The sequence below is a fragment of the Phodopus roborovskii genome, unplaced genomic scaffold (genome assembly GCF_943737965.1).
Source record: "Phodopus roborovskii unplaced genomic scaffold, PHOROB, whole genome shotgun sequence".
In the NCBI taxonomy this organism is placed as follows: domain Eukaryota; kingdom Metazoa; phylum Chordata; class Mammalia; order Rodentia; family Cricetidae; genus Phodopus; species Phodopus roborovskii.
The window spans coordinates 593390-613754 of NW_026126646.1; the positions used below are offsets into that span (position 1 = coordinate 593390).

The 20365-nt window shown below is 56.8% G+C and overlaps 1 protein-coding gene across 1 annotated transcript in view; it reads left to right on the forward strand.

Moving 5' to 3' along the window:
- The window catches only part of Casz1 (castor zinc finger 1), a 53093-nt gene extending 32978 nt beyond the window's left edge, over window positions 1-20115 (forward strand). Inside the window, exons 6-19 of the mRNA XM_051173973.1 lie at window positions 1007-1097; window positions 1817-1981; window positions 2951-3123; window positions 3338-4197; window positions 6231-6366; window positions 6580-6643; window positions 8282-8436; window positions 8547-8669; window positions 9513-9851; window positions 11256-11454; window positions 12238-12409; window positions 13886-14037; window positions 14139-14280; window positions 16789-20115. Of these exons, the coding sequence (XP_051029930.1) occupies window positions 1007-1097; window positions 1817-1981; window positions 2951-3123; window positions 3338-4197; window positions 6231-6366; window positions 6580-6643; window positions 8282-8436; window positions 8547-8669; window positions 9513-9851; window positions 11256-11454; window positions 12238-12409; window positions 13886-14037; window positions 14139-14280; window positions 16789-17891 (3874 nt within the window). The 3' untranslated portion in view covers window positions 17892-20115. The remainder of the gene's footprint in view (window positions 1-1006; window positions 1098-1816; window positions 1982-2950; window positions 3124-3337; window positions 4198-6230; window positions 6367-6579; window positions 6644-8281; window positions 8437-8546; window positions 8670-9512; window positions 9852-11255; window positions 11455-12237; window positions 12410-13885; window positions 14038-14138; window positions 14281-16788) is intronic.
- Window positions 20116-20365: the final 250 nt, after the last annotated feature.

The following is a 20365-nucleotide window of genomic DNA, read 5'->3' on the forward strand; positions in this document are numbered from 1 at the left end:
GGCAGATGAAGATCCATCTCCACACATTCCCCAGATCCAGCCTCTCAGGGGACATGTGGCGGGGGTCATGCCCTGGCGGCATCTGTCTTCCTGTGGTCTTCCACGCTCGTCCTCACCCTCTGTCCTCTCTTTATTGTTATCACTGTCATTACTGTTAGTGCCTCGGCAGATGGCCCTTCTGGCAGCTTCCATTGAGATTCTTACTGCGGGTAGCTTCCCCTGTACACTGGGCCTTCTCCCCGACCTGTACAGTGCATCACCCGTGGAAGGGGATAGGCTGGCTGAGTGAAGTGCCTTCCCCAGGGCTGTCATGGCTGCCTTTCCCCTGAGTGGCTGGCCCTGTCTGGCCATCGCCAAGGCTGTGAGAGCCACACCCTAGCACATCCAGGCCCAGAGAGGGGCCGTTCAGTGGCCGGCAGTCCAGGCCTCCTGGCGGGCCCTTGGCTGAAAACCGAGCTTCCCTGCTGCTGGAAGCCAGACAGATGCCTTGCTTTAAAAATTCATAACTCTGGACTGCTTCAAGTGTCAGGAAAAGCCCAGAACAGAGAGAGAGCCTTCAACACCTCCTACAATATCCCAGGGTTGGCCCAGCCTGGGGCCCCTCCCTGGTCAGAGCTGGGGGGGGGGGTTGGGGCGGGTGTCGGTCAGGCCACTGCTTTCTGAGGTGTGGGGCTCCAGGTCCCCTCTCTGCTCTGTCTCTTACTCTGATTTGATGCTGTCCCCACCTGAGTCCTGACCTCTGCTCCATCTGGCACAGCCTTCCAGGCAAGTGCTGGCAGTTAGGCAACTTGGTAGGCCTGGGGTTCCAGGCAGGGTTCAGTTACCGGCTCAGGCTTTCCCAGCCTCTGCCATTTCACCATGTCCCTACATTTCCACCCAGGCCCTCTAAACCCCAGAAGAACATCTTTGGGGGCTAGGCAGAAATAGCTGTTCAGACCTGGGATCTAGAAGTGTCCCTTCAGGGCTGGCATCCCGAGATGGGTCTGACCCTCTTACTCCTCTTCAGGTTCTCAGGGAGTCAACACTGTGGCCACATCCATTGCGCCTACCAGTACCGAGAGCATTATCACTGCCTGGACCCAGAGTGCAACTACCAGGTATGGGCCACACTTCGCTCGTCCACCAGCGTAGACTTGCCAGAAGTAGGTGGGGGCAGGGGGTCCCCCATTAGCCCCCTGAATTTCACACGCATAGGCAGTGAGCACAGACTAGCAGTCTGCATTCCAAGGCTTCCGCTAAGCAAGCAACCAGTGAGGTCTGCAGCAGCCACTGATGTCTTAGTGGTGCTAATCTCGGCTCCCTTTCACTACGCCCGCCCGTTCCGTCGTCGGTCTGCCTCCCTTAGTTAACTGTCTTCCCGGGCCTTTCAAAGGTTGATCTTACTGCTTCAATTTCAAGATGAACTGCTGAGGTCACATGATCAGTGCTGCTGGCCAGAGCAGAGCTGGCGAAGGGAGAGGTAGCCCTCTGGCTTGCCTACCCAGCCCGTGCCCTGAGCACCAGGTGGAAGTGTCGTCACCCACCAGAGCCCTGGCCTTCAAGGCTAGCCCAGTGCGCCTTTATGCTCCTGGGCGTGGCCACTGGGAGCCTCGGGAGAGGTCAGGGAGGGGACTGTGGTCCCTGCGTCTTTGGAATCATTCCCCGCCAAGGGCCAGTGTGCCGGGAACCGGCTGGGCAGTCTGAGCTGCCTTGATCCATAGCAGGGTTATATATAGGGTGACCCAAAGGCCTTGAGGCCAGCCCCGGTCCAAGCACTCTTGGCACGTGGACTGGGGGCCCGGCCTCCTTCTGGCAACTTGGTGCTCTTTCCTGGCAGAGGTTCACAAGTAAGCAGGACGTGATCCGGCATTACAACATGCACAAGAAGCGAGACAACTCCCTGCAGCACGGCTTCATGCGCTTCAGCCCGCTGGATGACTGCAGTGTCTACTACCACGGCTGCCACCTCAATGGGAAGAGCACCCACTACCACTGCATGCAGGTGCCAGCAGCCTGAGGCTTCGGGAACCTTCCTTCTAGTCCTCTACCCCAGCAGGCAGGGGCCTGACTGGTCAGGACCCTCCCTTCTTCCCGGTCCAGGATAGGGGTGACTGGCAGTCCCAGAAGCTCAGAGGTCGGCAGTGTCTGGTGGCCAGGGTGGGGCCTTCCCTGTTGCCATACTTGGTGTGGGGGAATTCAGTGAGCTGTTTATATAGACCGACATTTTTTTGGGCTTTAACACCAAGAGCAGCATTGCAAATGATTCCTGCCGAGGTTTTTGTTTAATTCTTTGTTTTAATGCCACAATGAGTCTGGGCTTTTTCAAGGTGTCAAGCCCGGGAGGAGCGACTTTGGGTTGCAAATAGCAGCCTGCGTGCCTCCCCCGTATTTGTCAGAGGTTGTTATGGCCTCTATGGAACAAGCTGGTGTGAGGAGAGGGGGGCCACCCTCTGGGCCTGAGATGGTGCAGACACTGGCACAGGCCAGCCTTCGAGGGTGCTCAGAGACACCGCTTTTTACTCAATATGGCAACATTGCCTGCCTGGCCCAGCTGCCGTGGGTGGGAGGGCCCCGTGCCCAGGAGCCATCCACTAAGGAAGTTCCAGAGCTAAAGGTGACCTGCAGGGTCCAGCCCTTGTCCAATCCTAAGGCTTTAGAGATAGAGCCACCAACAAGGACCCCAAACCTCATTCCTCCAGAAGGTGGGACCCTCATCTGTGCCTGAAAGTATATTGGGTCTGAAGACAGCCCAGTTCTTAATAGACAGATCCCAGTAACTCCCGGGGAAGGCTGGAGGGTCACTGGAGGTTTTCTTTGCTTCAGAGGCTGGGTTAGCCTGAGGAGTTCGAGGTTTGGAGTTGTCGAGCTCCCCTGAGCGGAGCCTCACAACCCTGTCTCCAGCCACAACCCTGAGCTTGGTTGGCCTAGGAGGACAGACTTGCACCCCTTAACCGTATTCTGGCCTGTGCAGGTGGGGTGTAACAAGGTGTACACAAGTACCTCAGATGTGATGACCCACGAGAACTTCCACAAGAAGAACACCCAGCTCATCAATGATGGCTTCCAGCGCTTCCGAGCCACTGAGGACTGCGGCACGGCTGACTGCCAGTTCTATGGACAGAAGACCACACACTTCCACTGCAGGTGAGGGAGTGACCCACTGAAGGCTGGAGGAGGAGGTACCAGCAGGGCCCCGCTCCCCCGGGAGGAGTCGGGGCTGCTTGAGAGCCCTGCCTGGGTGTCCAGCCTGAGTCTTCCCCCGAGGGACCATCCCTTCCAGAGCGTGGAGCAGTCAGGGCAGGAGGGCCTCGTTTGGGTTCCATGAGACCCTGTGTCAGTCTCCTCATGTCCCACGCAGGCGCCCTGGCTGCACGTTTACCTTCAAGAACAAGTGTGACATCGAGAAACACAAGAGCTACCACATCAAGGATGACGCCTACGCCAAGGATGGCTTCAAGAAGTTCTACAAGTATGAGGAGTGCAAATATGAGGGCTGCGTGTACAGCAAGGCCACCAACCACTTCCACTGCATCCGCGCCGGCTGCGGCTTCACCTTCACCTCCACCAGCCAGATGACCTCACACAAGCGCAAACACGAGCGCAGGCACATCCGCTCCTCGGGCGCCCTGGGCCTGCCGGCCTCACTGCTGGGCGCCAAGGACACGGAACACGAGGAGTCCAGCAACGACGACCTCGTGGACTTCTCTGCGCTGAGCAGCAAGAACTCCAGCCTGAGCGCCTCCCCCACCAGCCAGCAATCGTCTGCGTCCCTGGCCGCCGCCGCCGCAGCCTCTGCCACCACCACCACCACTGAGGCTGGACCCAGTGTCGCCAAGCCTCCCAGTAGCAAGATGGCAGGCCTGCTGCCCCAGGGCCTGTCTGCTTCCATTCCCCTAGCACTGGCCCTCTCCAACTCGGGCCTCCCCACAACCGCACCCTACTTCCCTCTCCTTCCTGGCCGTGGGAGCACCTCACTGCCCGTGGGAGCTCCAGGGCTCCTGGGCGCCATGTCGTCTGTGGCCACAACTTCAGTAACCCCTGACATGCCAGCTCTGGTGGCTTCCGGAGCTGTGGACTCAGCCCCCACAGCTGTCACCTCTCTCCCGGTGCCCCCTGCCTCCATCATGGAAAGGATCTCTGCAAGCAAAGGCCTCATCTCACCCATGATGGCTAGACTGGCTGCGGCCGCCCTCAAACCCTCTGCCACCTTTGACCCAGGTGAGCAGGCTGGGCCCTGCCCAGTAAGCAAGCACACACGGAAACTGGTAACTCCCAGTACTCGGACTGAAGAGCGCAGGGCAGGCTGGGAAGAGTGTCTGCCCGGTTTGTTCCTTCACCCACGTCTCCCGCCCAGCAGCTCGCTCTCTTTGCCTGTTCTCTGTCTCCATCCTATTCGTTTTCTCTTTTTTGGGGGGTCCCTCATTTTCCCCACACACCCAGGGACTTTGGGCCTCTCTTTTCTGTATGTGGAGCCTGTCAGTAGTGTCTGAACGCTTGGGTGTCCTGGTGGCTCCAGGTCTCACTGCCTCTGTCACTCAGGAGTCCATGAGCAGAGCTCATGGACCCATGTTCTCATGGGTCTTCTTTAGCTGGCGGCGAACATGAGCTCAGGGGACGGGTATTTGCATCCCGTACAGGGACAGCATCCCCAGGCCAAGAGATGGCTCTGTTGTCTGCCTTTCTCCTACCCCTCCTCCTTCTCTTCCTTTTCTTTGGGAGGTTGTTGTTGGTTTTTTCTTTTCTTCTTTCTTTTTTGTCTGGTTGTCTGTTTTCCCTGCCCCTCTCCCTCAGAGGGTAATCAGTGCCAGTTGGGCTCCTGGAAGGAGTTCAGCTCAGGCCTGGGAGATGGCTCCTTTCACTCACCCACCAACCACCACTGGTGCTTACCCAGCGTGGCTCCATGGCTACTTGCTGAGCTGGATTCTGAGGATAGAGACAGAAGCTCCACCCTGTGGAAGTGTTGGCACAGGGACAGATCTGCCCCCAGGCATATCCTCAGCAGCCTGATTGTCCGATATTCACGCTCTGCTCCCATCCAAAACCATCTCAGAATCAGCCAGCAGTGAGGGTCCCTTCCACCCACAGGGGGCTCTGGTGGCACCTCTTGAGGACGCTAGGTGGGGAAGAGGCCTGGGCCTTTTCTCTGGAGCCTAGGGTGGGTGACTTCAGGAGCTGCTGTAGTGTGGCCTCCCAGGGACTAGAAGTCCTCATTATCCCCAGTGGAAGGCTCTTGGCCCAGTCTGGAACCCCTGTCTCCCACTCCAAGTCTGGGAGGAGTCTTGCTGTAGCTACATTCCTCCAGCCAGTGGCCTGCAGGTAGGGCCACAGAAGACCACAGCCAGACTGCCAGGCTATTTCTTTTCCCTAGAAAATTGTCTCCCCCTCGCCCCCCACCCCCCAAGGAAGGTCAGATAAAGAGGAAGGGAGCTGTTTTTCCTTTGTTTTTAATAAAATGTCACTGTCTGTGGAGCAGCTCTCTGTAAACTGTAGTGCCTTGGGGCAAATTAGTATTTCAGCCACTTGGGGACTGTGGAGCTGGGCTCGCTGGACACCGTCCGTCCTGTCAGCAACTTCCTTTGCCCCTGCCCCGCCAACCTCCTGTGGCCTCTTCCCACCAAGCTCCCCCTCATACCCAGCCAGGGACCCAGGCGGGCGGGCGGGCGGCCTGGAGTGTCTGCCCCGGACAGCTTGACAGACAGACCAGGTCACATAGATTGAACCACCCTGATTGGCTGTCAGCCCTGATAGCCCTGACACAGCAGATGCCCTCCTCAGGCATGCTCAGTGCAGACAGGGTTGTCGCCTGGGCAACAGTGGGCAGGGACTACGGAGGGGCCGCTCCCAGTCCAGATCTGCCACTTTCCCTCAGCATTAACAGAGTCTTTAATAAAAGCTTAAGCGGCAGCCCCACAAATCGACTGTGACAGTTGGTGGAGGAAATGAAGGGCCCCTGTCCCCGCCCAGGCCCCCTCCCCAGCCTCCTACCCTCCTCCTCCAGGAGGCCCTAAGCCAGGGCAACTTTGACATAATTTTGCAATAATTATCACTTGAAGAATCGCCACACAGGGGTACATGTCACAAGTGATCACATCGGCGGGAGGAATCGCTGACCAGCAGCTGGCCCTCCTGGGCCCCCCTGCCTATTCAGCCCACGGCCCTTCCTTCAGAAGTGGAGGGTAGGGGCAGCAGAGTTTGTGCCTATGTGAAACCTGAGCCCCTTTGACCCCATGTTCCCTCCCCCCCCCCTGCAGGAAGTGTGCAGCAGCCCACCCCCAGCAAGTTCCCCCAGCCCCAGGTGAAGCAGGAGCCCGGTGACAGCACTGCTACCCCAGGCCCCCACGAGGCCTCCCAAGACCGCAGTGTAGACCTGACTGTGAAGGAGCCCAGGTGAGGCAAGGCCAGAGAAGCTCCTACAGCTGGCCTGGGCCCCAGAGAGGTGGCCTGGGGACCCGAGCTCACCCGCGTGTCCACGGTTCACTCTGCCACCAAGCAGTTGCATCGGAGTCTAAGCCCCAGAGCCTGGGCTGGCTGGGAGGGAAGGGCCTCTGGGCCTGGCCCCACAGATGCTTGACTTGAAGCCCCTTGGTTTGTGTGTTCCAGTAATGAATCAAATGGCCATGCAGTCCCGGCAAATTCATCTCTTTTATCCTCGCTTATGAATAAGGTAAGAACCATCCATCACAACGCCTCCCATTCCCCCACCCAGAGAAATTAAAGCTGTGCTGGGGGGCTGGGGGGATGTGTTTGTTTTTTAATGTTTTCCCTCTAATAAGATGAGTTTGTACCATTTAAATTTTGAGGCCATTTTTCATCGAATATAATTTCAGAGCCACTGCTTACAAATTAATTTAATGAACTGGCTGAAGAAATATATTTCAGCCCTGACACCTTTTCTCCCCTTCGGATGGAGACTCCAAAAGCTTTCCAGAACCCTCCAACTTCTCTGGCCCACAGTTATTAATGTTATTTATTTATTTTATGTATTTTTGTTTGTTTAAAAGGGGGTGGGGGAGGGGAGCCTAAAGTGAGAGTAAAGCATCAATTTCCACTTTTCGGCTTGAGTAATGGTCTCGGACGCCTTCCGGAGAGGTCGCTCCAGAACATTTGTTTTAAATAATGCAGGGTCTTTGTAAATTATACATCATCTCAAATATATTTTCCCCTTCACATGATAAATTTGACTGCAGCAAGATTAATTTGGTTACTGTACACAAGTGACTGGGTTGAAGAGGGAGCTGGGTCTGGGCTGGACCTCATGTGGTGAGCGGGTTCCAGCTGGGCACTAACGGTGGCAGCAGCTGCCGCTTCCAGGCCTGCTGCCTGCCCTCTTCTGGTTGCTCTCTCGCTGTCCTTTGCCCTCCTCTGGTCACTGCCCCTGCTTACTCATATTCCTCCCTCGAAGCCTAACCAGCTCTCCTCTCACATTAGCAGCCACAGTGGCTCTGCCTGCTGTTTCCCTCCATTGGGTGGCTTTGTTCTCAGGAAATTCATAGCGCCCCTACATACAACCGCGTGCGCGCGCGCACACACACACACTACACACACGTGTGTGCACACTCACACACATGTGCGTGCACACTCACACACATTCACACACATACATTCACACACACATGTGCACGCACACGCACACACTCACACACATACATTCACACACTTACACATACTCACACGCGCGCACACATTCACACACTCATACTCACACTCACTCACACTCTCACACACACTCACACACATTCACACACTCACACACATTCACACACTTACACACTCACACTCACGCACGCACACATACACACTACACACGTGTGCGTGCACACTCACACACACATTCACACATACATTCACACACTTATACACACTCACATACACACTCTCACACACACTCACACACTCACACACTTATACACACTCACACACATTCACACAGTCACACACATTCACACACTTACACACTCACACACTCACACACACTCATACACACACACACACACACCCCTCTCCTCCTGCCTTCTGCATTTCTTTTGCATACCTTCTAGAAGGAGAATAACCAGGGAGTGGCTAGGTCTAGGGAAAGATGGACCTCAGCTTGAATGATGGCTCCCATCGCAGGCTAGTCTGCTGCCTAAGGCCCTGCCTCCGGGAGACCAGAGCCACAGCCTTTCAGATGGGCCTCCTCTCTAGCCAAGGCCAAAGGGGTGTGTGTGTTCTCTGCGCAGCACCACAGGGCTCGGGCAGTCAGGAGGACAGGCGTTGTCTGTCCCGAGGGTCCCCAGCTCCAAGCCCGCCTCTGTCCTTGCAGATGTCTCAGGGCAACCCCAGCCTGGGCAGCTTGTTGAACATCAAGACGGAAGTGGAGGGGAGCCCCGCTGTGGAGCCCTCGCCTTTCTTGGGCAAGGCCGTGAAGGCACTGGTGCAAGAGAAGCTGGCTGAACCCTGGAAGGTGTATCTCCGCAGGTGAGGGCACCAGAGAATGGTGTGGGGGGACAGAGGGCTTGCTCTGCCACCCTGCTGGTCAGGGCCCGCCTCTGACAGAGGCCCTCTAACCGGCGAGCTCCTCTGGCTAGGTTTGGCACCCAGGACTTCTGTGATGCCCAGTGTGACTTCCTGCACAAGGCCCATTTCCACTGCGTGGTGGAGGAATGCGGTGCACTTTTCAGCACCCTGGACGGGGCCGTCAAGCATGCAAAGTGAGTGAGGGTCTGTCGGGGGCAGGGAAGGGAGGGCTGGCCCTCAAACAGCCCACGTGCCGGGCCCTGGCCTGGTCGGGGATGGAAGGAGCACTGACCCCTAGCCACCCTCCGAACAACGTCCCAGTGCGGTTGTCACTAGGCCACAGACCTGGCTTCATCATAGGCACTACCCAAGGGGAGGGGCAGGCTTCCCGCTCTCCTGCACCAGCTGCTACCTGCACAGGTGCCCCCTGAAGAGTGTTAAGCAAAGCCGAGCCCAGCTAGGAAGACTTGGTTTGGATCCAGGGCAGGGCTCACGGATGAAGGCCTTTCTAGCAGCATGTGAGACCTTTATATTTCCTTTGACCGAACGGATTGCAGCGACTTTGTGATTTCCATAGAGTTAGAAAGCAATGGCAGCCAGCAAGGCCCTGTAACAGTACTCCGTACATCTCTAGGCCCCATGTCAGGCTTTCCTTCCAGCTGCTGCACTCAGAACCTACCAAACACCCAAAACCGAGAGCCCTCCGCCCTGGGAGTCTCAAGGGCAAGGGGCCTGGTGAGACAGCCCCGGTGCAGGGAGGAGCTCAGGACACAAGCCGTCAGTATAAAGATGGGGTCAGGGTGTAGGCCAAGTTCAGAATGACAGTGGGGCCAACAGTTTGTTCTCAAGTTCCTCTGCTCACGTAAGGTCATGGGAGACCTCCAGGGTCCATTGTGGGAATGAGGTAGGGCTGCTAGGCTCCTGAGTTGTGGTAGAGTCACAGGAGACGACAAGCACGCTTAGGGACAGAGAAGGGCTGGCCTGGCAATGGGTCGTCTTAATTGATGTCCTGAGACACCTTCTTCTGCCTCTCATAGCTTCCACTTCCGGACGGAGGGAGGAGCAGCTAAGGGAACTGCAGAGGCTTCCTTCCCAGCCTCTGCTGCTGAGACCAAACCTCCCTTGGCGCCCTCGTCCCCGACAGCACCTCCTGGCACCATGGTCCCTGGATCTTCTCTGGAGGGGCCCACTCCCAGCCCAGTCTCTGTGCCCTCCACCCCCACCCTGCTCGCCTGGAAGCAGCTGGCTTCCACCATACCCCAGATGCCTCAGATCCCCTCACCAGTGCCTCATCTGTCCTCTTCGCCCCTGGCAACAACGTCTCTAGAGAGCGCCAAGCCTCAGGCCAAACCCGGGTTCCTCCAGTTCCAGGACAAGTGAGTCCCTCCATGGGCCGGCACCTGCCCCTGTGTCTTGGGAGTGGGTGTAGCCAGGGCAGCGAGGAGGTCCTGCTCCTCACCCTGCAGAGTTACACTGCTGTCCCAGCCTCTGGGACATAGCCATCCAGCTGTACAGTTGTCCTGAGCAGCCAATGGGTGGGGGATGAGGATGTGCCTGTGGTCCATGTCAATCCTGCAAGGACTGGCTGGGGTATGCTAGATACGGTTCCTCAGGAAGTTTCCCGGTCCTATGAAAAGGCTGCGTTCCCTCTGGGCTACGTGCCGGCCCACCCTGTGGCGCATACCCATGCTGAGTCACTAGAGAATGGGATGCATGGGTGGGTACAGGGGCCTAGGCCCCTCCAGACCCACACAGTGGTCAGGGGTAGAAGGGACTTTTCTTCCCTTAATGGTGGTGGCTTCTTGCGGCGAGAACGGTGACTTGTATCATAAAGTGTGTGGCTTCCTGTTCTCAATAAAGAGTAATAAATTGGATTATTTATACCACCCGAGTGACAGCTGTCCTCCCTCTCTGAGCACCTGGGGCTGGGCCCATGGCATGGAAGGGTCCCTCTCCTGTCCCCTGTATGTAGTGCCCTCCCTTCCCCATATGGCTAGCTTCCTTAGTCTCCAGAGCCTGGCCAGAGCTCCCACTGTGGGCCCAGTGTCTGGAGACCACACCTCCCCACAGCCCTCTGTAGCCTCTGGGGTTCCCAGTGCAGCTCCCTCCCTGACACTCAGCCCTCGTAGACACTAGTGGGTGGCCCAGCTCTTCCCCATGCAGCGGCCCCTCTGCCCCCCCATCCCATCTCAGGTCCCTAGTCCGGGGTAAGGAGGCCCCGTAGGCCCTCGTTGAGCCTGGGGTGTCCCGGCAGCTGTGAGTCTTCGCAGGGGCTGATACCCGGCACATGTTGCCACTTGCTCACACCCCACAGTAGTGGCACTTCCCGGTAGGGCTGCCCACCCACCTGCAGTCTGTCAGTCAGCCACAGCCACCGCAGTGCCATATCTTACCAGCCAAGCTCTTTTTGGCATCCAGCCAGGACTGGCAGCGCTATCCATTATTTTTATGCCCAAGAAGTTATTGCAGTCATCTTATCTCTAATCCTGAGGTGTGGCCTTGGAAACTACATGTCCCAGCATGCACTGCTCTGAGCACCCTACATATGGCAATCCCCATGTACCAGGCAAGAGATCCCAAAAGGAGACAGGGATGCATGCTGGGATCTGTAGTCTCTAGCTGAATCGTTCCGTCCAGCAGGAGGGTAACCCCCCCCCCTCCGAGTTCCCCTTGATTACACCCCTGGTGACTGAGGAGGGAACCCCAACACAAACCAAGTGAAGACATTAGCGGGCGGGCTTGGGATGCCAATGACCTTCTGGGCTGTGGTTTCCTTCTAGCGATCCATGCCTGGCTACGGACTGCAAATATGCCAGCAAGTTCCATTTCCACTGTCTCTTTGGGAACTGCAAGTACGTCTGCAAGACCTCGGGCAAGGCTGAGTCTCACTGCTTGGACCACATCAACCCCAGCAACAGCCTGGTGAACGTGCGAGACCAATTTGCTTACTACTCTCTGCAGTGTCTGTGTCCCAACCAGGTCAGTGAGGCCGGGCGGGGGAGGCCAAGGCCCAGGGCGAGCTCCTCCTGGCACAGGCTCTACTCTTCACACCATTTTTAAGTTGGCCTGCCTGCCGCAGACCCTGGAAAGGACACTCACTGCCTGTCCCCGCAGCCCCTAGAGGCTCCTGGGCAGGGGTCCAGACTGATGCGCAGTTGGTGAGGGTTGTCATTTCAGGCCCAACTCCCAGTGGTGACTAAACGCTATCTATCTCGGCCACTGTGTGTTTAGCATCGCTCATGCTCATCCTGGAAATAGCTATGTCCCCTTCCCCCAGAGGCCCAGGATTTTAAAATAGTCTCATTGGATAAAGAAATAGAATGGCCCATGCCTAGACAGAAAGGGCAGCTCAGGGTCACTTTAAAGGCCTAGTCCCAAGACTGTTAGGACTGCCCTAGTAGTCACAGGTAAGGCTGTTAGGGATAGATTAGTGATGTCTGTCTAGGTTTGGGCATATACAGAGAGAAGAATGCTGGGGTAGGCTAGTGATGTCTGCCTAGGTCTGGTCATACAGGGACAAACTTAAAAATAAATTAGTGATGTCTTCTCTGGGTGTGGCATTACAAAAGAATAACATGATTACCAGGTAGGACGATTTAATAATGATGTGACAAAGCAGACATACTGCTTTTCACAATTGTGTTTTTAAACCCCGAGCACGGAAGAACACAGATGCAAAGAACTTTCCGCGGCCCAGGGACAAATAGGCGCTCACAGATGTTACTGCCTGTGCTGACACCCATACCCCTTGTCTCCCTGTAGCACTGTGAGTTCCGGATGCGGGGACACTACCACTGTCTCCGGACGGGCTGCTACTTTGTCACCAACATCACCACCAAGCTTCCATGGCATATAAAGAAACATGAGAAAGCTGAGCGGCGGGCGGCCAACGGGTTCAAATACTTCACTAAGCGTGAGGAGTGCGGAAGAGCAGGTACCTGAGGCCAGAGCTGTGCCTCTGATCGCTGGGGCCCTGATGGCCTGGGCCGTCTTTCCTGATTCTCATTTCTGTCACCACCACCCACACACCCATGATCTATGAGAGATGTCACAGATGGCATAGGCCAGGTGTTGTCAAACTGGTTGTGAAGCATCAGAGTCCAGACGTCCCAGGAAGAGGGTGAGGGTGGCTCCGAGGACTGGCCCCTCCCAGCACCCTGGGCCACACTCCTGAGCTTGGCTGCTCCTGGTTTCCTTTTCTCTGGAAAGAGTGAAGAGGGAAGGCTTCAGTGGTCCTGCCAGCTCTTCTGTTTTGAAGGTGTTGTCTCTGCAGTGCGCTGAGTTTGTTATTCATTTCAGTTACTTTTTAAACGCGGTTAGCACAGGCTTGCAGTTGATCTTAGTGACAGAAACCTGTGGTCAGGTGTATGCTCTGCTACATATGAGTGGGAAACCCAGAGGCTACCAGTGTTTCTGAGTTTGGTGACAGGTGTCTTTGGGGCAGGTTTTCCTGTTTAACTCACAGGTCCAAGGTACTAGGGGTGTCAGTAAGGAAGGGCCCCAGGCCTTCAGAGGCAGAGTCTACTCTCGAGCCTAGGGATGAGGCAAACGTCTATGGAGCTGTAGATGTATGGCAGGAATCTCCAAGAATAGACTGGAAGCTGGAAGATGGAGTGGCAGGTCGGCAGAGGCGTTGTCTACACGCCAGGCCTCTTCTGGCCCCGTGGTCATGGCAGCAGGGCCTTGGGGAGTCGGTAGAGAGTGCTGCCAGCCGCGTTCTAACCTCTTGAAGGTGAAGGGTGAGACACTCCAAGTTAACTGCCAGAAGAGAGAGAAAACAAACTTTCCTTCAAGTACTGGCTCAGAAAGGACCAGTGGCCGGACGGGGACTAGTCACCCAGTGGCAGGTGTCCGTACTTGGTGGCCTCTGCTGTGCCCGCTTGGCTTCCAGCTGTCAGGGGCTCTGGATTTGCCCTTATTTACTCAACTTTTGGTGTTTTTGGTAGTAGCTGAGGCCAAACAAATCTGGGAGATGACATAAGACACCTGGCCAGCCTGGTGCCATGGCAACGGGCAGGCCCTCACCTGCCGCTCGCTGATGCCATTTTGGTCCTGCCTGCCCTAAAGCAGAAGTGGGGGTTGGAGGCAGGGCGGAGGTCCGCTGACCTAAAAAGGTCTGCCCCAGAGAAGGGCCAGGACAGGTGGCAGGACAGGTGTCTGGCCCTGGAGCTGTGTCGTCTCCCTGACCGGGGTACGGGACCAGGGCAAGCCTGCCATATGCCCCCATGCAAGCCAGAGGGGAGGCCAGGGTTAGATAGTCCGGCAGACTTGGGCTTCCTGCGATGAGCCGGCTACAGCTATTCCCTTAGAGGAAATACATTTCCCCAGTGCCATCTGCCTATGAACCACAGCACCCCTGCACCCAGCACGCTGTCTGGGGGGCCTCATGCCGGTATGGCTGTGTCCGCAGGCTGCAAGTACAACCAGGTGAATAGCCACTTCCACTGCATCCGAGAAGGCTGCCAGTTCTCCTTTCTCCTCAAGCACCAGATGACCTCGCACGCCAGGAAACACATGCGGAGGATGCTGGGGAAGAACTTCGACCGTGTGCCCCCATCCCAGGTCAGAGTCTAGGCCGCGTCGCTCGACTGTGCTTGCCACCCTGCCCAAAGTGCCCAAAGAACCCAGGGGCCACTTCCTCAGGGTCCCCCACTTCTTTCCAGGGTCCCCCAAGCCTGATAGATGCCGAAACAGACGAGGGCATGGATTACACTGGCTGTAGCCCTGGTGCTGCTTCCTCCGAGTCCTCCACCATGGACCGCAGCTGCTCCAGCACCCCCGTGGGCAACGAGAGCACTGCAGCAGGTGAGTGGCGGGCCTGGCCTGAGCCGCCTGGGCCCCGGCCTCCGCCCGCTCTGCTGAGTCCTTCTTGGGACAGAAGGCTCAGAGTCAAATGGCCTCCAAGGAGGACAAGATGGTGTGCAGGAGGGCAGCTGGCCTACACTGCATTGCTCACTGAGGCCCCTCCTGCCATTCTGCCCACCTCCCTGCTCCCTTCCATCCAGGTCACTCGGGTCCCCAGAGAGGGACCCGAGAAAGCAGCATCGGTCCTGTGCCAGACTTCCCACTGGCCTCAGCCCAACTCCTATCCAGAACCCAGGGCCCCTGAGAGGCTCCTGCCTCCCAGTCCTGTCCTCAACAAGGCCCCCCTGGACACCTGGTGCCTCCCGTGGCCTCTGCCCTGGACACCTGGTGCCTCCCGTGGCCTCTGCCCGCACGGCACATCCCAGGCTCTCTCCTCTGGCCCTTCCCCCTTCTCTGTCACACCTTTCTGCTCATCTGTCCACATATTTCCATACTGCACTTGCTGTAGCCATCGGGTTTCTCATTGGGTTCTTTTTGTTTGTTCTTTGTTTTGTTTTGTTTTTCTGCTTTTCTCCACCCTCTCCAGGCTGCCCGGTTCCTCCTCCTCCTCCTCTTCCTCCTCCTGCTGCGGCTGGTGATGAGGCTGCTCGCGGGGCTGCACCGCCCCCCCTGACTCCATCCTTCCCACCGGCTGTGCTCCGGCCACCCCTCCCTCCCCTCCCATGCCTCTTCTCTCCGTCCTGTCTGTCATACTCTCTGCTCAGTGCCACTCTGGGAGCCAGCCGGGGCTTGGCCCACCCCATCAGCAGCCCGCCCAGCTTCCCGCCCATCACTGCCACTCCAACTCCAGTAAAAAGTGACGCCCCCCTAGTTCAGGACGCTGCAGGTAACTCAATATGCCTTCTTGCCAGTGTCTGTCACCCTGACTGATCCTCAAGGCTACGACCCAAGACTGGATGGACCCTTTTCTGTGGCTAGCAGACCCAAAGGCAGGGCCACCCCTCACCCCTAAGAGCCAATGCCTCAGAGAAGAGAGCGTCACTGCCAGGGTCCTTCTGAGTGACCTGTAAGATCCTTAGCCCCTGAGGGAAGGGCAGAGCCCTCTGCCTTCTCTGTCCAGGTGGGAGCTTCCCAGGTGGAGGGCTCTGATGCTGGTTTGAGCCCCCTCCCTCTTCTGAAGCTCGATGGGGAGGAGAATCCTATGGGGCCTCCAGGCTCCCTCCGTGCTCAGTGGTAAAAGCCCTGGCCACCCCAGCGTCATATCCTGTGCCCTCAGGGGAGCGGTGTGCTCGCCCCTAGGTCTCTACCCATGTACCCCTGCTTCACTTTATGAGCCAGTGCTGTGCCATCCCCAGGCGTGTGGCCCTGAGCAGGGCAGAGTGAATTCAGCCCCCTGAAAGCTCTGTTGCTGGCATAACCAGTCAGAGTCCCGTGACTTCAAGCTGCAGTGCGCTGTTCCCCAGATTCCCAGACCCGCGCGCCCCTTGGCCTCTGCCTGGATGCCCCTCTACCACCCCGACCCTTGGTTTCTCTTCGTTTTCCGAGGCTGGGTGACTGGGCTTCTTTTCGTTATGTGATTGCACAATTTTGAAGGCAGAGTGGTAGGTAGCCAGGCCTCCTGGGGTGACTCAGGGAGGAAGATGCCTCCATCTGCCCTGGGCAGGGTTAGGCCTGGGGTCTTTTTTTCCTGGAGAATGAGGGATGGAATGCCAGGGCTGGTTGCAGCCAGCAGGAGGTAGTTTGAAGGTAGGTGCCTTCCAGGAAGGCATGGAGAGGCCTGTGGCTGCAGTCTTCCTGAGCCCTGAGATGCAGGCAAGGACCAGGGTGGCTGTCAGAGAGCCCGATTCCCTGCTGAGCCCCTGAGTTCAGGCCTCAGGAAGGCAGTAGAGCCTTCTTGGGATTTCCGGGGTCCCTCAGGCCAGGCAGAAAACTCCAAAACCTTAAAGAAACTTCTGGTATCAAGGAGAAGATGCTTCCAGGGGCAAGGAGTCACAGGCCCTGGGACATTGAGCATCCCTGCTTCCAGGAGGCAAGTCCTCTTGCACAGACAGGCAAGCCGGAGCCTGGTTAGCTGGCAGGAAGGGAGCCGGCCTGTCCCTCATTAGAGGCAGGCGTGTGATGGCGTCCTGGCCTGGGTCCAACTTGGGTAATTACACTCTGCCGACCTAGATTCCCAGCTTCCCCTTCAGCTTCAATTAGCACTGGGATGTGTCCTCACTTCCCACCCAAACTGGCCAGGAAGCAGCCACCACATCCTGGGATGCCTGTGTGGTCATTCTGCAGACCTAGAAGACAGGGAAGCCTGGGACTCCCTGCTGTTCCCCAGGGGGCTGTGGGAGAGGCTCCTGGCCAGGGGAAAGCCAGGGCGTTGCTCCTAAGCGGTGTCTGCTGGCCACCATGCCAGGATCAGGGGCCCTGTGTGGGTGTGACCCTGGGAATGGTGCCCACGTGGGCACTACTGCCAAAAGGGCACCCCTTCCACGCTGACCTCTCTCTGCCCCTCCCTAGGGAACACCATCTCCATGCCTACAGCCTCAGGGGCCAAAAAGCGCTTTTGGATCATTGAGGACATGTCTCCTTTTGGCAAGCGGAGGAAGACAGCCTCCTCTCGCAAGATGCTGGACGAGGGCATGATGCTGGAGGGTTTCCGGCGCTTCGACCTCTACGAGGACTGCAAGGACGCGGCCTGCCAGTTCTCGCTCAAGGTCACCCACTACCACTGCACGCGAGAGAACTGTGGCTACAAGTTCTGCGGGCGCACGCACATGTACAAGCATGCACAACACCACGACCGTGTGGACAACCTGGTGTTGGACGACTTCAAGCGATTTAAGGCCACGCTCAGCTGCCACTTTGCAGACTGCCCATTCTCGGGCACCAGCACGCACTTCCACTGCCTGCGCTGCCGCTTCCGCTGCACCGACAGCACCAAGGTCACTGCGCACCGCAAGCACCATGGGAAGCAGGACGTGATCAGCGCTGCCGGCTTCTGCCAGTTCAGCTCCAGTGCCGACTGCGCCGTGCCCGACTGCAAGTACAAGCTCAAGTGCTCGCACTTCCACTGCACCTACCCGGGCTGCCGCCACACGGTGGTGGGCATGTCGCAGATGGACTCGCACAAGCGCAAGCACGAGAAGCAGGAGCGAGGGGATCCTCCTGCAGCCTCGCCTGGTGCGCCTGTCAACCTGGACGGCTCACTGACCCTGGCCGCCGAGCCGGGCTCACTGCTCTTCCTGCAGACGGCCGCTACCGGCCTGGGCCTACTGGGGGACACGGGGGACCCCGGCCCGCCTACCACTATCCCCGGGCCTCGCGACGGTCCTGCCACGCCCGCCCCCGCGGCCTCTGCTACCATCGCCGCTGGGGAGTCCTCCCAGGAGGACGATGAGGAGGAGCTGGAGCTGCCCGAGGAGGAGGCGGAGGACGATGATGATGACGACGACGAAGAGGATGACGACGACGATGAGGAAGATGATGATGACGACGACGAGGACCTGCGCACCGACTCGGAGGAGTCGCTGCCTGAGGCCGCGGGTGAGGCGGGCGCGCGGACCCCGCTGGCGGCCCTGGGTGGCCCCGGCCCGGCACCCACCGCCACGTCGTCACCCTAGCTGCCGCGCCACTCCAGTCCCCTCTGGAACTGCTCTCTGTATGTGAACCCCTGTGTACAGACCCCGCTGGGCCGCCCCAGGGAGGGAGGCGCCCTGGCCCCGCCGGTGCTTCCGGACCCCGAGTCCGTCTCAGGGCAGAGGCGGGGACCCCTCTGGTGCTCCGGGCCGCCCGCGCCCTCCCGGCCCGCCCGAGAGGGTGTTCAGGGAATAGCAGGTGCTGTGTCCGCCTGACGACGCTGGCCTGCGCTCCTCTGGGTGGCCACACGCGAGGGGCTCGGGCTCCCCGCGGGGGTCACCGGGTTGCAGGACGGCAGGCACCTGTAGCATCTGGCAGGGCCCCCCCCCCATGCAGCTAAGACCTCCCCCTAACTTGGGGGAGGGCGGGCCGAAGACGGTCAGCATCAGCACGGTGACACTACAGGGACTTGGAGGGAATCTCATGGAATCAGCAGCGAGTCGGCATCCCCACCCCTGAGCTGTGGTCCGGGTCTGGTGACACTCAGGCCCCAGGCCCAGCCCACCCTCCAGTGGTCCAAGGCAGGCCCTGCAAGTGGGGGCTGGAGGCCAGGGTCTCAGCCACTCTGTGCAAACAGGAAGGGTGCGACTGGTTTTGGCTTTAATAATCAAAATGAAAGTTGTACAGTATTTTTCCTGTAAAGGTTATTATTCTACATAGAACAAAAAGAGAAGAAAAAAATGAATAAAGCAGGTGGGTGCCAGGGAGCTGAGCCCCGCCTTCAGACCAGCCCTGGGATTGGGGACCTGAGTGCAATTTCTCCTATGGAATTGTTTAGCATTTATTTTAGAGGCCTCAATTTGAGGCTTTGTCTTCACACTAGCACTGATGGGGGCTGCGTGATTCCAACTTTTAACTTGAATTTTGTAGAGACAAGGAAAAAAAACTGACTATTCTCTTGATACAAGTTTGTAGCTAATTTAACATTTGAGGGTTTTTCTGTTGGTTATTCGTGTGGCTTTATAGGGCTTTTTTTTCTTTCTTGTTCCAGTTTTGTTTTATTATTTTGTTTGGGTTGCTTTTGTGCTGGTGCAGCCCACCCAGATTTGGTTCCTTTTCCAAAATACCCCTTCCTGGAGGCAATAAGGTCGCCTAGGCTCAGCACAGGGCTCACCCTGCGGGCACATGGCCAGCAGCTGTGTCAGTCTCTGGTAGGGACAGGCTGCCTGAGGCCAGGCTTGCGGTATAAACTTGTGCACTCCAGATCCCGGTCAGTGCCAGGCTGGAAGACAACAGGCCAATCCAGCAAGCAATGGAGGCCACCAGGAAGCCCTGCCGCCCATCTTCAAGGGGGAGCTTGCCCAAATGGACAGTGGTTTTCCGCGTGTGTGTGTGCGCTTGTGTGTGTGTGTGTGTGCGCGCGCGCGCGCGCGTGCGCGCACACGTGTGTGCATGCATGTGCGTGTCCCCTCTTGGTTGCCCACAGCCAGAAAGCCAGGACCATGTGAACTGGGGAGGGAGCAGGGAGGGCTCAGCGGTGAGAGGAGAGTACCCAGTCCAACAGGAAGCATGGTGATTTCTAGAAGGCCCCTGCCACAGCCTCCATGCTGCTGCTGAGAGTTTGCCCAGAGTCTGACCTACCACAGGACCCTGCCTCTGTGGGAAGAGTTTTGTAAAGGAAAAAACAAAATAAAATTAAAAAAAGATTTTCAATGTAGCAAAATCAAACAAACAATTAAAAAAGAAAAAAAAAAAAAAGAAAGAAGACACGGAGAGCGCGAAGTCTAGCCTTTTGTAAAGCTTCAAATTGCACATTAGGACTATAAGCCATTGCTAGCTCATTTTGAATTTTAATGTGTAATTTTTGTTTTATTTTCTTTCTGTGAGGAAAATGATGCCTGATCCACCAATGCTCTTTTTAATGTTTTATAACTATGTATGTGTATATATATAAATATAAAAGTAATATGTATGCACATATGTGTGTATATATCTATATGTATATACATATATAGATATATAGAGATATATAGAGAGGTTTTGAGACAAAAAAAAAAAAAACCCGCAGACCGTGAAAGAACTGAACAGCGCGTGCCCTGATTACTTGAATCTGGTCTCCTCGGCACCTGGTTATTAAGAACTGAATATTTTTCCACTTGAATTTAGTGCTATTAGAAATTTAATATATGTGTTTTATTTATTTGATTTTTTTTTGCATGACTGATGCAAGGTTTGACATTTTCACTCAATAAAAACTGGAAAAAAATCTGTCACGTTATCTTTTATTTTTAAAATTATCCTAAGTGGCTGACCATGACCTAAATGTGTGGGTGGCCCAAACACAGCCAGTCTCCCAAGGGACAGGAGGAGGGACTTGGCCACTCTGAGGCCCAGCAGGGCAGGGGTTCGGGATAGACTAGTTTTGCCTCTGGGCACTAGACTAGATTCTCCTAGTATCTGCTGGAGAGAGATGATGGGGGTGGGGTCAGGCCTTGCTCAGCTGGAAAAGGAGGGCCCC